Source organism: Macrobrachium nipponense, chromosome 28, assembly GCF_015104395.2.
Source record: "Macrobrachium nipponense isolate FS-2020 chromosome 28, ASM1510439v2, whole genome shotgun sequence".
Lineage (NCBI taxonomy): Eukaryota > Metazoa > Arthropoda > Malacostraca > Decapoda > Palaemonidae > Macrobrachium > Macrobrachium nipponense.
This window is the reverse complement of record NC_087217.1, coordinates 66,257,559-66,273,895: the sequence shown is the minus strand read 5'-3', so window position 1 is coordinate 66,273,895 and position 16,337 is coordinate 66,257,559. Positions and strand designations below refer to the sequence as shown.

The 16,337-nt window shown below is 38.3% G+C and overlaps 1 protein-coding gene across 2 annotated transcripts in view; it reads right to left on the bottom strand.

The window, feature by feature from the left end:
• Positions 1-13,463, bottom strand: part of LOC135201847 (nuclear exosome regulator NRDE2-like) — a 106,976-nt gene extending 93,513 nt beyond the window's left edge. The window contains exons 1-2 of one of the 2 annotated variants that reach the window (XM_064231134.1): positions 13,045-13,463; positions 2,197-2,296 (exon numbers count right to left, since the gene is read on the bottom strand). In XM_064231134.1, coding sequence (XP_064087204.1) covers positions 2,197-2,296; positions 13,045-13,087 — 143 coding nt within the window. In that variant the 5' untranslated portion in view covers positions 13,088-13,463. Of the gene's footprint in view, positions 1-2,196; positions 2,297-12,458; positions 12,502-13,044 lie in introns of those variants that run through there. The other variant, XM_064231135.1, reaches the window with a different exon arrangement.
• Positions 13,464-16,337: the final 2,874 nt, after the last annotated feature.

Below are 16,337 nucleotides of genomic sequence, written 5' to 3'. Positions count from 1 at the left end.
TTGCATCCCTACGAGAGATAGGTTGATCCTGCAAAACGACCTTATCCTTCTCCTGGCAAGAGCGATGGCCGCTTGTGCGACACCTTTCTCTCCTGTCAGACGAAGGATGTCCTCTCCTATCGCTTTCTCCGGAACCACCTATGTCCTGACAAGGAATACGGCCGCTTGTGCGACAACTAGAGTCCTTGTCAGGTAAAGGTTTATCCTTCCGAAAGCCAAACAAATCTTCCTGGCTTAATTGTCTTTTGGAAGAAGTCCGTCTCTTATTTGTCACTTGTGGCTCATTGCGCCGGGTTGGCGCTCGTAATTCCTTGCGCCAAGCTGGCTGGAGCTTCTGGCGCATTTCGGCAGAGTGGCGCTTCTGGCGCATTTCGGCAGGGTGGCGCTTCTGGCGCATCTGGCGCTTCTGGCGCATTTCGCCAGGCTGGCGCTTCTGGCGCTTCTGGCTCTTCTGACTCGTATGGAGTCTCAAACGCATCTGGCGCATTGCGCCAGGTTGGCGTTTTTGGCGCATTCTTATTACTCCTCTGAGTATAAGCCGAAACTTCCGTTTCTTCTTTCCTTCCCTTCGTCTTCTTTATAGGAAGGAAAGAGTCCTTTCTCCTGGGAGTTTCCTTAGTAAAAACTCCTACTAAGGCCGAAAGTTGCTCCTGCACATTTAGGATAATTTTCGCAGCAGCATTCTCTTTTTCCTTCCCTGATTTCAGGTGAGGGATGTCTAGAAGCGGAAGGAAACTCCGATTTCAGTTTAGGAACCAATCTCCTTTTCTTCTTCTCACAAGGTGATAGATCGGAGAAAAGTTCAGGGCTTGAATCCAAAGTTGGAGCCTTCCAACTTCTCTTTAAGGGGCGTGACAGTTCATCAGAACTCCATCCCCTTACATTCGGTGAAGAATCTGACGAAGAAAAACACTTCTTTAGGATGCTTTTTCGATAGCGATCCTTGGCAGTTCGGGGGGGTCGTCACAGAATCATGCCAGAGGGACGCTCTGATCGGTGGGGATTCTCCGTAACCTCCGTACGGCTTTCGACATTCCTTCTCCTCTGGGCCTGTGAGCTTGGAAGAGGTCTAGGCCTGGGAGCGAGACAGAGCCGATCAGACGCACCTCCACTGCACTAGGGACACTTAATTCACTATCACTGTGCTTACCTTTCAACGTCAGCATTTGACGTTCCATCCTTTGTAGCGCAGCTTTAAGATCTGCAATTTCCGTTGCCGGATTTGCAGTCTTAGTACTAGAGGAAGAAGATAGAGGTTTAGAGTTAGGTGTTAATTTAATAGGCTCGTTAGAGCGAGACCTACTTACACTTCTGGAGGAAGCCTTCCTAGCCCTATCCATATCTAATTTCCTTAAATATGAATTTAAATTCTTCCATTCTTCCTCAATGTCATATTTACACATTCATCAGGAGGTGTTAGAAATTGAACATTCATTCCTTCTACACCCTTACAAACTGTGTGAGGGTCTACCGAAGCTTTCGGTAGCCTCACCATGCATCCCTCCTTTACACACTGTCTTCTAACCGTAAAGCTAGAATCCGACATCATGAGAAATATCCAAAAACCAAGTCCAAAAAACAGTCCACGAAAGAGTATGCCAAACCAAAGATCCAATACGTCACCAAAATAACCGGCTTAGAAGATCAATAGCGATGAAAAAACACGAAAATCAAATCAGGAGTAACAACAACAATGTTGCTGTCACGGCCGATAGAGAAAATCTGTCTTAGAAAACGGGAATGATTCCTATTCCCGCCACCAGCGGCGGGGAGGTAGATCACCTGACCTACCTGTAGAGTGTGCCGCGAAATTTGAATTTCTATCGGGGACGACGGAGTCTATAGCTAAGTATATATCTGACAGGTAAGTTGAATGCATAAAAAGAAGATTTAGTTGTACAATTATTACCAAATCCAATAGCATAATAAAAAATTTCCTATCTTGTGCAAAGCATGAGATAATTGAAGAAACAAACATATACGTATTTAGTTTTCTAAGCTACAGACAAAAATACAAGACACTAAGCGAGCTGCTTACCTCCCGGTACCAAGCCAATCAGAGGCTCCCAAACAAACTTCTCGTAGGTACATGGCTTGCCCAAGAATCTACCTTAATTGAACCAACTATAGTTACCAACAGTGCAATCGGAAGTCGCAAACCATTTAAGAATTTCTAAGACATAAAAGAAAACATACCTTGCTGATGGAGGTGGCAGGAGAATCTTTCCCACCTCAGGAGGACAACTTTCATTTTGCAGCCATGAAGGTGGATCAGAAGATCTAGTGGGAGACTGGTCTGAAATGCATAGGTAGTTCATTTTAATACACAGTACATAATGAAATAATCAGTAATACAGAAAATTATTATATGGTACATACCTGACCTCAAATAATGTATACAAAACCTGAAATACCAGTGATTCTTGTTCTGTAATACGTACAAGGCTACAAAATTTATAGTAATGTTTGTCCTTAAAAAAGAAATGTTAGGCAGTATCCAAAGTTTGCAAGGTTAAGGGATATATCCTTATAAGTGATCATAAGCTTCATTGAGCTAATGCTAAAAATCATAATCCAATTAGTTACATGGAGAAGATGAGATCATAACAAGTAAAATAAAAATAGCAGCTTTCTAAATCGAGTATATTCATTCAACATGAATGCTAGTAGACCTTTTGACAAACTGTGGTACTTGTGTGAAATCCCTATATGTATAGAAGCGAGACTTTATACAGGGTCAATATTTGGTACAAAATGTTATATAAAACAAAATTGTTTTTAGGAAATCAAATACTACTGTATTTCCATAAAGATCTATAGTACACACTCAATATAAATCTAAAACGGTTCATTTGATATTCAAATAATACAACACTCAGAGTCCAAGCAATATCATACATTTTATATTCTTGGTGAAAGATAATTTAATTAAAACTGATGAAACAATGCTGATAAGAACTAAATCACTGTAATACATAATACTTTATTTGCATGCTAGTTTTCCAAAACTAAGTAATCATCACCTCATTATTATGGGTCTACCAAGCATTACTGAAAGTTACATGTAACTTAAGCAAAAAAATAATAATAAAATAAAAATAAATCCTCTTAGCATACATAAAGCATAAACCATGAATTGTAAAACTTGGTGGAGCCATAGTAGGTGAGATCAGTTTACCATACATGAAAAGTAGCTTAAAAAATGCCATGAAACAGCACAACAAGAAGTGTAAGTTAATGATGAAAGTTTTTAGTTTTATGCATAAGTACATATTATCTTGATTACTTATTCCTCATATTTCAAACAGAAAAATGCCAAATACCATCATTCAACCATTTCTGATCCTAAATTCCATGTTGACAAGAAATTAAAGTATCATTGTACATATCTTGATGACCAAAGTGCTATAAATTCATCAGTGAATTAATGATTATATAATATGGCACTGCCCATTTGTCTAAGAGGTAAGTAAGTCCTGGCAAACTAGGTTAAAATATAACTTATGGTGCTCTATATTGTGTTTGTAGGGAGGGTCTACTAGTGAGGCACAGATACACCTAGCCAAGTAGAGCCAAGCATTCTAGAGAAAAAGGCATTACTGTATTTTACATAAATCTATACTGCTCAAGGTTAGGTTAGGACCCAGCACCTAAGGTAGGTTACATTTGGATATACCTTAATAATTTCCCTTGCCTGACCTTCCTGCTTTTTAATTATTTTGAGGTTGTCAGCGATTACACAGACCATGTGTGTTTCTGACTGCATATTACATAATCAGTGGATTTTTTACCACTCTTGCTGTTGCAGCTCCTTTATTTTTGGTTTTCTGATTACACACAAAAAAGAATGAGTAGGGTCTCGTATGTGGTAAATAGAAGGCTCTTTTTCTTTCCAACTGTTATCCTTGACTTAAGGAATCGGTTGCTTGATGCGCCTTCTCCACTATCTTCTATCAGAGGAATCATCCTCCACCAAACCTCTTCTCTCCATATTTTTCTTCACTTTATCCCATTATCTGATTCTCTGTCTCCCTCCTTCCTCTAACAAGTTCCTTCCAAGCCCTCTTCACTTCCATCCTCAACACATGCCCATACCATCTCAAACGTGACTCTGTTATCACTTTTGAAATCTTTACTAAGCCTGCCCTTCTTCTTATTTTATCATTTACCAATCTCTCAGGCAGCTATATTCCCATAATCCACCTCAGCATTCTCATCTCTGTTCTCTCAAGCTTTACTTCCTCTTTTCTCCTTAGAGACTATCTTTCCGATGCTATAGATCTTGACTTTTAGTTTAATTGGCATTTTCTTATCACATACTACTCCAACTACCTCTTTCCACTCTCCCCACATAGCTTTTATTTTACTGTGAACTTTTGCCCCACATCCTCCCTCCTGGCTTAAAGTAGATCCAAAGTATTTAAACTTTTCCACCTGTTTTATAATTGTGTCTTTTCGCCTTGTATTTCTATTGTCTCTATCATCTCTACTACTCACCAAAACCTCTTGTTTTATTCACATTCACCATTAAGCCACCCCTCTCTAAAGACTCCTGCCGCTCTCCAACCCCTCTCTGTAGGTCCTCCTCATTTTCAGCAGTAATCACCAGATTATTAGCTCTTCATTCCTGATTGCTTCACTCAACACATCCATGACCAACACAAACAAAAATGGGCTCAATGCTGACCCCTGGTGAAATCCAACAGTAACTTCAAAGTTTTTCTTTGATATATCATCTCAACCAACCTAACCAATTTTTCTGGGACTCTCCTTTTCCTCAAACACAAAAACAACACTTCTCTTGGGATTCTTTCGTATGCGTTCTCTAGGTAAATAAAAGGATAACAGGGTATTACTCGTTTATTTGTACTAATTTATATTACAACACAGTAGAAAACAGCATGATGAATACTTGTTTTTAACAAATTCTAAGATGTCACTGAGTTGGATTCTTATTTTATTTTTTTCAACATTCAACTACAATATCAAATGATAATTACAAATGCATACTGTAACATTAATTCCTTAATTTACAAATAAGCTGTGGATTTCCTGGTTTTAAGAGTCCTAGGAAGTTCTCAGACATATACACAATTTTGCCAAGTTAGTCTGTGTGTAGTGGCTATCTTCTGAGGCATTATCAGTATTTTTATATCAGAATACTTTGTCATAAACTTTTCATTGATATAAAACATAAGGATTGTGAAATTTCCTGGTGGCCAAAAATTGTGTATTTTGACAATAAAAAACACTTTGTACATGGATGTGTGCACTCTGAAAACACTTATGTTTGCCTTATAAGTGATGTTCATAACAGTATAGGCCAAAACCATACAAGAACTCCAAAAAAACAACATAACAATCACTACGTAAACAAATACCAACAACTCAAAAACAATATGACATATCATGCAACAACTCAAAACCACCACAACAACCCACAAACACCAACACTCTCCAACAAACAACTCACTAACATCAAAACATAAAATAAAGTACAACAAACACTTCAGCTCAACAACAACCAGACAGACACGCACAACAACTATACAATCTCAATATCAATAAAAAAAACACCCAATAACAACTGGCCATCAATAAACTCTGCCAAAACCACTGTCCTCTAAGACAGTTCATCACAGACTAACTGGCTGACCGGCAACTGCGCCAGAAGACAAGCCAGACAATCACCCAACAAGCAAACCATTCGTTAACTATTCACCATCATTCTATCTTCTCTCTCTCTCTCTCCTGCTCTCTCTCTCTCTCTCTCTCTCTCTCTCTCTCTCTCTCTCTCTCTCTTCTTTCAGAAAACAGCAGACATAAATACATACTATACAATCTTAACAGCAATACAAACAAAAAACCATACAAAATCATTTAAACTCTTCCAATCACTCCCAACAATTGCAAACAACCCAACTATGCTCTCGCTTACTCTCTCTCACGAGCAACCCTCGAGAACGTTGTCAATTGTAACAACCAGATCTCTCCTCCATATTATGGCACCATAACTGTATTATTGGCTCTTACGGTGCCGATAACTGGAACTTGCCCCATTATGGTGCCAAGGTAGTTTACAGTTTACAGGGGCCAACTGCACAACAGCAAAATCCCTCTACATAGGTTAGGTAAGTACTTTAACCATGACCCAACCCCTTTTGGTTAGGATAGTGCATCGTTGATAACTAAAAGTTGGGAGTAAAATTTTGTCCCCGTAACCCTTGTGGTAAGCACGCGCAACTAAAAAATTCCCGCTTGCCAGAACAAACGTGCTTGCCAAGAATGTTTCAAAATGTGGATAAGGAGCGAAGCACCATTCCGCCCCGCCAAAACTGAAAACAGGAATATGCAATAAATGCCCACTAAAATATTTTTATTAGTTTTTGTCTCATCCCCATTTTTGTTGTGTATCTCTCCGCCTATTTTCTTGCCAGAGCTTACCGCCATCTAGTGGTGGGTTATGACTAGAAAACTGGTCGAAGATAGGGTGGACCAGGTAAACTGTAGCTGCTCCTGATGCCGTACAGCACCGATTTTATGGGGCTAGACAAGCTCTATAAAAACGGATCCCCAGTGACCAAGTCCAACGATAACTGGGGACTGCCTGTATTTACTTTGATTTAATGGAGGTGTCAGTTAATGTCCCTATGACAGTCTACCTCCATCTTGATAAATGTTGTAATTCTGTAAAACCCAGACCAGACCAGTAAAACTAAAGATGGGTAAAACTTCACTTTAGTTGCATGGCCGGATTCCTGTCAGTCACCGACTGATACATATTACTGCAATTTTTTTTTTTGCCAGGGCGGGGGAGTTGGCTGGCCAGGTCAGGGAATGTCACCCTAAGTTAGGTTAGGTAGGTAAGATCTGGTTAGGTCAGGACCTGGCATTAGGTATAAAAAAGAAAAAAAAGATTATGTCTATTTAGCTAGTATATATGAGGAACCTTGTCCCAGTCAAAGGCTACCAGGAATCAGGCTGCATAACTGAAGTCAAATTTTAGGTAGATCGATAAATAACTACTATTCCGCGGCAAGCTAGACTATGGCAATTGACGTTTTTCTTTCTACTGCTACCATACCTCTCAAGTTTGATTACTACCTAACCGATAAATACTAGCTCATGTGCAAAATTGGCACTATGTTCAGCAGCAGTCCTTGGGGATGAACATAAAACCATAGGTACTACCTACTACAAGCCTAGGTACTATTAGCTAAATACTAAAAGGTAAATCGCTACCATTAACATAAATGGTAATTCTAAAGAATAGTTCCACACAGACTGCAAGGAACGTAACCGCGAATACTACATCCACTAGGGATTGGGGCGTCCAATGTATTTTGCCGTGTTTAGTACTGGCCCCTGGAGGTTAATTACAGTCGTCTGAATAAATATTACTTAAAATTCTTGTTCAGGAGGTAAAACTGCATAGAAAAACCGCAAATGCCATAGTCTAGGCTGCCACGGAATAGTAATATAGGGTAAACAATCACGGACGATCCATCATCATCACGCTGGCCGGGTCTTATTCACTCAATATTTAATTGGTGAAACAAGAATACAATTACGTACAACTTTAAGCATACCATTCAAAAGATTGAAGTTTCGTCGACATAATGTGATATATGAAAGCCCCATACGAATTAAAATAAGCATGTGACACTCTTCGTAATACAGTAGTACCTCGAGATATGAAATTAATCCGTTCCGAGGTGCCTTTCGTATCATGAGGTTTTCCAAGCCCTCCAAAAACACCCCAGTAAATTTCATAATAAAGCTAAATTGACCTATAAACAATGAAATACTACAACAATTTGGACCATTCAATACCTAAATTAAGAATAAAAATGCAAAACCTGTAAATAAAGTGTATATTAGTGTACAAGAAATATTATTACTGTAACGTAAAATGTGGAAGCTTACCTTTCAAGTGAGGCTACGTACATATGTAACTATCCAAGGAAGATTGCTTCTGCCTACTTTACACAATGTTCCTGTGTGAGCCTTTTCGGGGGGTGTCTTCTACAAATGATTGCACTTTATGAAAAGTGGCTTTAATTTCTGCAGTTTTTTTTTCTTTCATACATATATGTACGTACGTACACTTTAAAAAATATACGTACACAATGTTCCTGTGTGAGCCTTTTCGGGGGTATCTTCTACAAATGATTGCACTTTATGAAAAGCGGCTTTAATTTCTGCCGGTTTTTTTTCTTTTTCTTTTTTTTGATTTTTAACTTTTTTTTTTTTTTTTTTTTTTTTTTTTTTTACAGAATTTCAACTATCTGTTTTTTATCATTTGGTTCTTTTTTTGCACCTCATGACTCTGTTGGCCCTGGTGTCCATCAAAACCCTGTTCTACCAAATGCTCTCTCTGCAACTGATTGGGGTACTGAATGTTCAGCTGCTGACCTTCAACATAAACAGAAGTGCCTTGATATATATACATACGTACTGGTATGCATGTTGTAAATGATTGGTCTACACCCTCTGTTCAGCAGGGAGTGGATATTCTACCAACCTTGCAAAGTTTCCAGTTATCCCATGAGAGAGACCTTGATCACTTATCCCATGTGAGAGATCTTGGCCACTTTTTTTTTAAATAACGTACACATTGACGATCCCGAAAACGAATACCGCGTGCGTACTATAACAATGCTGGCACCGAGTGGCCGAAGCACGCCACCACGTGTACATAGTAGATGCATGATGGGAGGGACGCTGGCCAATAGGAGAGAAGGATTTCATGGCCGCGACTAGCATCAGGAACCAATGGGAGAGCAGGAGGATGGTGGCGAGTCTACTAGTACTAAGATGGCGGCGCGATTTTCAAAATTGTTATCAGGGCGAATCTCGGACTTTCAGAAACCTTTCGTATCTTGAAAACTTTTTGTATGTAGAGCCGTTAAATTTTTCGTATTGGCTTTCGTATCTCGAGTTTTTCGTAAGTTGAGCCTTTCGTATCTCGAGGTACTACTGTATATGTTTTCAAGTCAGTTTTGAAATCCAATATGGCGGCGATCGTCAGGCTGGCTGGTCTAATCACGATCAATCCAACATCTTTCCCAGCCTTCCCAGCACTCATTTGAACAATGTTAGCATATATATGTAACGTTTATTGATCTTACTCAAGATTGCAGTTGTAATCAGCACAATAAAACAACATTTTGTTGCCTATATTAGTGAAAGTATGAAACTTATTTCCGGGGTCATGATCTGAACTGAATTCATTTTTACCTTGTAATCAAGTGGTTTTATCCTTACTGCCATCACAACTGAAACTCCACAGTGCTTATTTGATTGTAATTATACACATTATTGGTCTTAATCCACTCCAAACTGCACTTGAACCATGTTGCTGTTCCTGGTTCCTAAGCGCTCACTCTACAAACACAGTTACGAGCAGCAGACAACGACACTGTTTACGAGGTGCAAAGCTTTATTCCCTTAATTGTTTACTTTACTCATTATTTAGTTTAACTTTACTTTGTTACTTTAAAATGTTTATTTAATTCATGTCTATTATCCCTTTTTTGCAACCAAATTACCCCAAAAAATTACAGATATTTCTAAAGTACTAGATACAATCCAATGTTTCTAACCTTGTCGTACATCTGGCTGCCGAAAACCATCGCGGAGCAAACGACGGATAGTGGTGTAAGGACAACGCTCTTCCCTATATTTTTATTGTATCTAATCATCAAGTCACATTGTTCTTACTTCCATCCGATAGAGCGTTCCATGGCCTTTCCGCCGATGTATAACAAATGTAATTCCATTATTTGTACGCCTTATTATCTTTAAATGTGTGTTTGTAAGAAAACACAAATCTACTATCTCAGAGTCATTTCTGCTCTTGGTGTGAGTCTGTACTACTTATCTATCCGCACCTGTCTACGTCAACCCAGTTCGTCTGTAAATAAATCATCAGTACCCAGCTACCTGTCTTAATCTATGGTCCTCACAGTGGATTATAATTTTTTTTTCTTTTTGCTAGCACTTTTCATTAAGTCTAAATTAATATTTTGATTTTTTTTAATAACTGTATGCCAGAAATAAATGTAACCTTTAATGTTTGCATGCTAACAATGGAAAAATCATCATTGCCACACTAGTGGAGCTTCACACATATGCCGATGCATTATTATAAACTGTTTCCATGAATTCTAGTTGTCATAGTAATGCAATAATGATAAAATTGCTTTAATATATATGTATATATACTTCCAATACATAGGCTAATTTCACCAATTTCCACAGTTTGTTTAAGTCTTATATCCAGTTTGGAGGGTGAACACGTACCAATTGGCAACAGAGAGAGAGAGAAGGGAAGGTGAAGGAAGGAAGGAAGGACAGGGGTGGCAGTGGAGGTGGGGGGGAGAGGGTAGGTGGAGCTTTTTACTCCTGTGTTCATATCCATTTCTGGATAATGGAGTTTTTGTCTCTAGTACAAGGCCAAGTGTCATTATTCTTTACGATTAGTGATTCACGATACCATTATAAATTATGGCACCGGGTGTGATACACTATAGCAAAATCTCGTTCTGATATGAGTGCTCGTTACAGAAATATTGCCAAAAAACGTGCTTGCACTGTCTCTGAAACCCATAATAGGTATGCTGCTTAGTTGTCAATCAAATTTTTTGTAATCAAGTATTTTTTACAAGCTAGCTACTGTATAAATTTGTATTTTTCTCAATCAAAACATATGCTCCTCAATACTAACTTTCCTCTTTTAACGACTTTCTGGTCATTGCAAATTCGGCCCCATTAATTTCTTATGGTGCAAAAACAGACAAGAGGCCCAGGTAGCGAAAGCAATTGCGTCACGCTACGGCAGTAATCAGGCAGTAAAACATCTTCATATATCCAAAAAGTAAATAATAAAGATATATATGGGCATTATGATTATAACAATTACATGAATAGCTGATAACAATCTGCATGAATAACTGGTAAACTGTTCTGCAAGAAAGTTGAGTATAGCAATTCATTTACTATTGGTACGAAAGTCAAGATGTTGTGACGTCATAATAAAGGACTTAAAAAACGTTCTAATTCCAAAAAATAATTACTTAATTTGAGTCAGGAATCGAGTTACTTTTTCAATAATGAATATTTTCAAATTAATCATCATAAATATGTAAAATATTGATGTTTTACTATTCATTTAAATAGTTATCTTGTGCACGCTTTGTCGTCGTCTTCTACCAAAACCGTAGATTCCTTAAAAACGTCGTGGCAAGGGACCGTTTTCTGTGATGAAAGTGCCCCAGCGTCTATGGGTACAAGTGGTGTACGGATTTATCACAGGAAATGGGTAGTTTGCTGACACAAGCGACTCCACAAACATCGAGATGGCGTTAATCTTCTAAGTTAGGTATCTAATCATAAGCAAAAATTTCGAAAGCGTTTTGGTGAAGTTTGCAGTGCGTTGGCCACCCTTTTCATTACCCTCTGTTTAAAGCTTAAAATATGGCCTTAATTTCTAACTTTGGAGAAAATACTTATTTCAAAAGGAGAGTAGAGATCTTTAGCTCCGTCTCTCACCAACAAAAACTCGTGACTGATGACCATCTCCGGTGTCAGGACGCATTAGGTATACTAAGTACTTTTTCAGAGGGTGTCCAGCCGTGACCGTTGGTGTGTTGGGCCAGTCCATGCGGTTGTTTACCGTAAGTAGTGGTTGGAAGTCATGTTTACGATTCTTGTGATGAAAGTGCCCCAGCGCCTATAGTATGGGTACAAGTGGTGTGCGGATTTAGCACAGGAAAAGGGAAGTTTGTTGACACAAGTGACTCCGCACACATCGAGATGGCGTCAATCTTCAAAACTTTTTTAATCGTAAGTAAAAATCAATAAAGCACTTTGGGGTAGTGTGCACTGCGTTGGCCACACTTTTCACCCTCTGTTTAATCTTAAATATGGCCTGGTATATGTAGGGTACCCATCCACGGCGGCCCAGACTATGGCAGTTGTGGTTTTTCTATGCAGTTTTACCTACTGAACAAGAATTTAAAGAAATATTTATTCGGACAACTGTAATTAACCCCCAGGGGCCAGTACTAAACACGGTGAAATACATTAGATGCCTCAATCCCTAGTAGGTAGATGTTGTATCCGCAGTTACGTTTCTTACAAGGTAATTCTACAGAATAGGTAGGTAGTAGTACCTAGTTCCGCACGAACTGCAAGGAATGTAACTGCGGATACGACATCCACTAGGGATTGGGGCGTCCAATGTATTTCACCATGTTTAGTACTGGCCCCTGGGGGTTAGGTGATTACTGTCGTCCGAATACCTAAATAGTACCTACCTAGCCTATTATTTTAAATTCTTGTTCAGTAAGTAAAATAACAGGAAAACGTCAATTGCCATAGTTTAGGCCACCACAGATTGCTTCTGTAGAAATACCTATGGCCTTAATTTCTAACTTTGGAGAAAATATACTTACTTCGAAAGGAGAGTAGAGGTCTTGAGCTCCTGTTATCACCACCAAGAACTCATGACTGATGACCATCTCCAGTGTCAGGACATGTTAAAGTACTTTTTCGGAGGGTGGCCAAAAACGTGGTAGGTAGTCAGTGAGTTGGCCGGTCCAGTCGGTTGTTTACCCTAAATATGTAAAAAACCGCATGGTACAGGGGTGGACCATGTACGATCAATGTGTACAACCCCAAAAAAAGTACATTATAACGCGTCCTGACATCAGAGATGGGCATTAGACGCGATTTATTGTTGGTGAGAAACGGAGCTAAAGACCTCTACTCCGGTGTCAGGACGCGTTATACCTAATGTACTTTTCTTGGGGTTGTACACATTGATCGTACATGGTCCAACCCTGTACCATGCGGTTTTTTACCCTAGGTAGTAGCTAGCTAACCAAGTCGGCAACCAAACAACAGTAGCATTCTTCAGTTTTACCGAAAGAAGTAACAATACCTAGCTAGGTGCTACCTAGGCTAATGGGTAATTAGCTACGCTCGCCAAGCTTATCAAATAGCCTCGAGTTAGATCCTAGACCTTGCAACATCACTTACCTTCATTGCCATTTCGGGAGGCATAAGCAGGGAATAAAGACATCCTTAGCTAGGAATAAAGTTGTTTTTTTTTCGAAGGAAATAGCGCAAATAGGCTATTCCAAAAACATAAGACACAAATTCTTCACTTTTAGTACAATCAGCCGACACCTTCCCTTTCAAAAGACGTATCAAGTTAAATGTCTGTACACGTAAGCTACATAGATTATCTGTAATGTCAAATGGGTCGGTAGTCTTTCGAACGTTTGTTTACAGTTGCGTCTTCACTGTTGCAATGATTCGGAATCCAGAGTTTTGGTTGCCCCTCGACTTGTGGCACTTTTCATATTCCGATCATAATTCTGTCTGTAGGAGAGTGTTCACTTTAATCATAATTGTATATTGTTGGAGCTCTCGTTTCATACACCATGCAATCAATACGGAAAACAATATTTTTAAGTTAAAACATACAGTTTTCTTGGTTAACTTTTTCTTCGGGATCTTGTCTAATTGCCGTAGTGTAAGTTTTTCTTAAGCATCTCTAAGTGTTCACTTTTTAAATTCCCAAAGCAACACAATGAATAATCTTGGTGTTTCGTGTTCAAAGGTCGTTCTTCCATTATCTCTGGACACATCTCTTGTCCATGCTTCTCCGTGTACCACCTATACTGATGCCGTAATGCATCGAAACAGATATAGAGGACTCGAAATCTTCTAAGTATTTTGATATAATGTTTTTTGCTGGCATTTGGGCAAAAAATAACATCTTATCTTGCATTAAAAGTGCCCTTGCAATTCGTTAATGAGTGGGAGTTATTCCGCCATCACAGGATTTATTCACTTATTTGGGCGCTTCATTTAGAAAACCATATACCGTAAATTCTGCAGAGCATGATTTGACAGGGCATCTACTGTACTCTATTCTTCGTTATAATTACAAATACATAATGACTTACAATCACTTAACATGTAACCTACATATGGTACAAAAGTTTTATTTCTTAGACAGCAATACACCAACTCTTGCTGCATTCAGTTCAGTGCCTGATTCTTGGAAAGGTCCGATAGGAATACATAGCATAGCTTGTAACATAGCATACAAATTCTGTGTTGGGGGATATCTAAGCCATTTTCAAACTATACGAATTTATTAGGAAATAGAAAGAAACTATGAAATTATTTGGAAATATACATGTTTAAAATATGAGAAAATTTTAAAAGTAATTCGTATTTGCTAAAGACAGTCCCAGGACAGTCCGATGTGAAGCCGGCCTACCGGCGGTTTGAGTAGGACACGATAAAGTTTTTAAAACAGAAAGTCTTCTTATAAGAATGTCTGAAGGAACAAGAAGTACTCCCGAAAATGTACGGTTTCCATAAATGGACAACAACATCGGATCCCTTTCCACCATCTCTCAGGATGTTCCTAGAAGATAGGATCAAGAATACAAAGGACGACATCTACACGCACCAAAAAACCATCAGTCAGGCGCCGGTATTACTATTTACCGAAACGGCCGGAAAGACGGAACGACCAAAGAATTTACTGGGAAGGCTTTTAAAGGCTGCCTGTTAATCAATAACAGTTTTGAAAATCGGCTGAAGCCTAGTCAGTAGTTATTAACAGGGAAGCGTGAGGAAACCAAAGATGTCATTGATCCGCTTTAATAACAACAATAATAATATAATTTTTATTTAAGAAGTCCATCAAGATACTCTACTAGTTATATTAACAGTCCGATCGAGGAAGCCATCACAAACCTCAGTTTGTTAATTAATTAATTTTTTTAAAACAGATAATGATTAGGTGGGAGATTTGGGCCAGACAAAAATTGTTTTAATAATAATAATAATAATAATAATAATAATAATAATAATAATAATAATAATAATAATAATAATAATAATAATAATAATAATAATAATAATAATAATAATAATAATGTCGTTTTACTTGAATACTATATCCAGATGTGTGGATTTTTATTCAATAAGCAATCAATTAAGTGCTCAACCATTCTATTACCACATGATAACAATGGAGTACAACAATATGTATTAGTACATTGGCATGGTAGGCCTACGTAGCTGTAACTAGCGGCCATCATGCTTACAATATAAAACAAATGTCAGCCGATGTCATGTTTAATTACTGTTTAAACAAGTTTACAATTATAAAACAAAAATAAACAGTAATTAAACAAGTTTACAATTATAAAACATAACTGGGTCGTTTCGGTTGTTTCGTGGGCCGTTTTGGCCTTTTTGATCGTCTCATCGCTTCAGACAGGGGTGTCATTTCATTTTTCCTTGAGACACCCTCCCCCCTTTCTAGAAAGGGGGAATTGGCGAGCGAAGCGAGCCTAACCAGCAGGGGGCCCGGGGGGCGGCTGTAAAGATAGCCCAACCCCCCCCACCCAACACCGAGAAAATTTTTAGAAATATCAACAAAATAGGAGCAACTGAAGTAACTTGTAAAGAATATTTGAAGAATTTTTATTCTTTAAAAAAAAATGCTGTACATCAAATTTTGAGATAATAAATGAAGATAAAAAAGTAGTGGAAATTTCTAAACAAATCAAGCTATAAACTATAGTATTGGTCCTAGAATATCGGCAATTTAACATGTTGCATTAATTATAGTTCACTACCTACGCAAGGGTCATCCGGGAAAACAAGAAAAGTTGATGTGAACAGGAAGATCTTAAGCTTGGGAATATGTGTAGAGATAAAATCCTATATAACTTTAACAAGGTTCATCGAAGGAAATTTCAAATAAACATATGCTTCATGCATTTCCAATACGTATTAACTACTGCATTAGTGGATACCTCCTTGATCTTACTTTTGCAAAATTATTAATCAGTATGTCAAAGGTAAGATTTTTAATAAGCTCATTTTCTGAGACCACGAGAAGCGAGTCATTCAAGAGCCCATTTTTCATGGTAGTTCGTAGATACGTTTTCACTAAACTATACTGTGTTTTTTTCCATCAGTCCATCCGCCTGTGGTGTTTTTGTATGGTAACACTGCGTCCCGGGCATTTAAATAGTTACGCTATGTGTAAGTTTTAGGTAAATAAAAGGATATCTGGGTGTACATTTGCAACTGATAAGTGTTTTAATAGTTTAATGTATGCGAATTACACCGTTAATATTCGAAATAGGATATTGTTATTATTGTTGAATGTAAGCTGAATGTAACTATCTAAAGCCCGGGACGCAGTGTTACCATACGCAAACACCACAGGCGGATGGACAGATGGAAAAAAAAAGAAAAAAAAAACAGAGTATAGGCACTGAAGACAGTCGTTC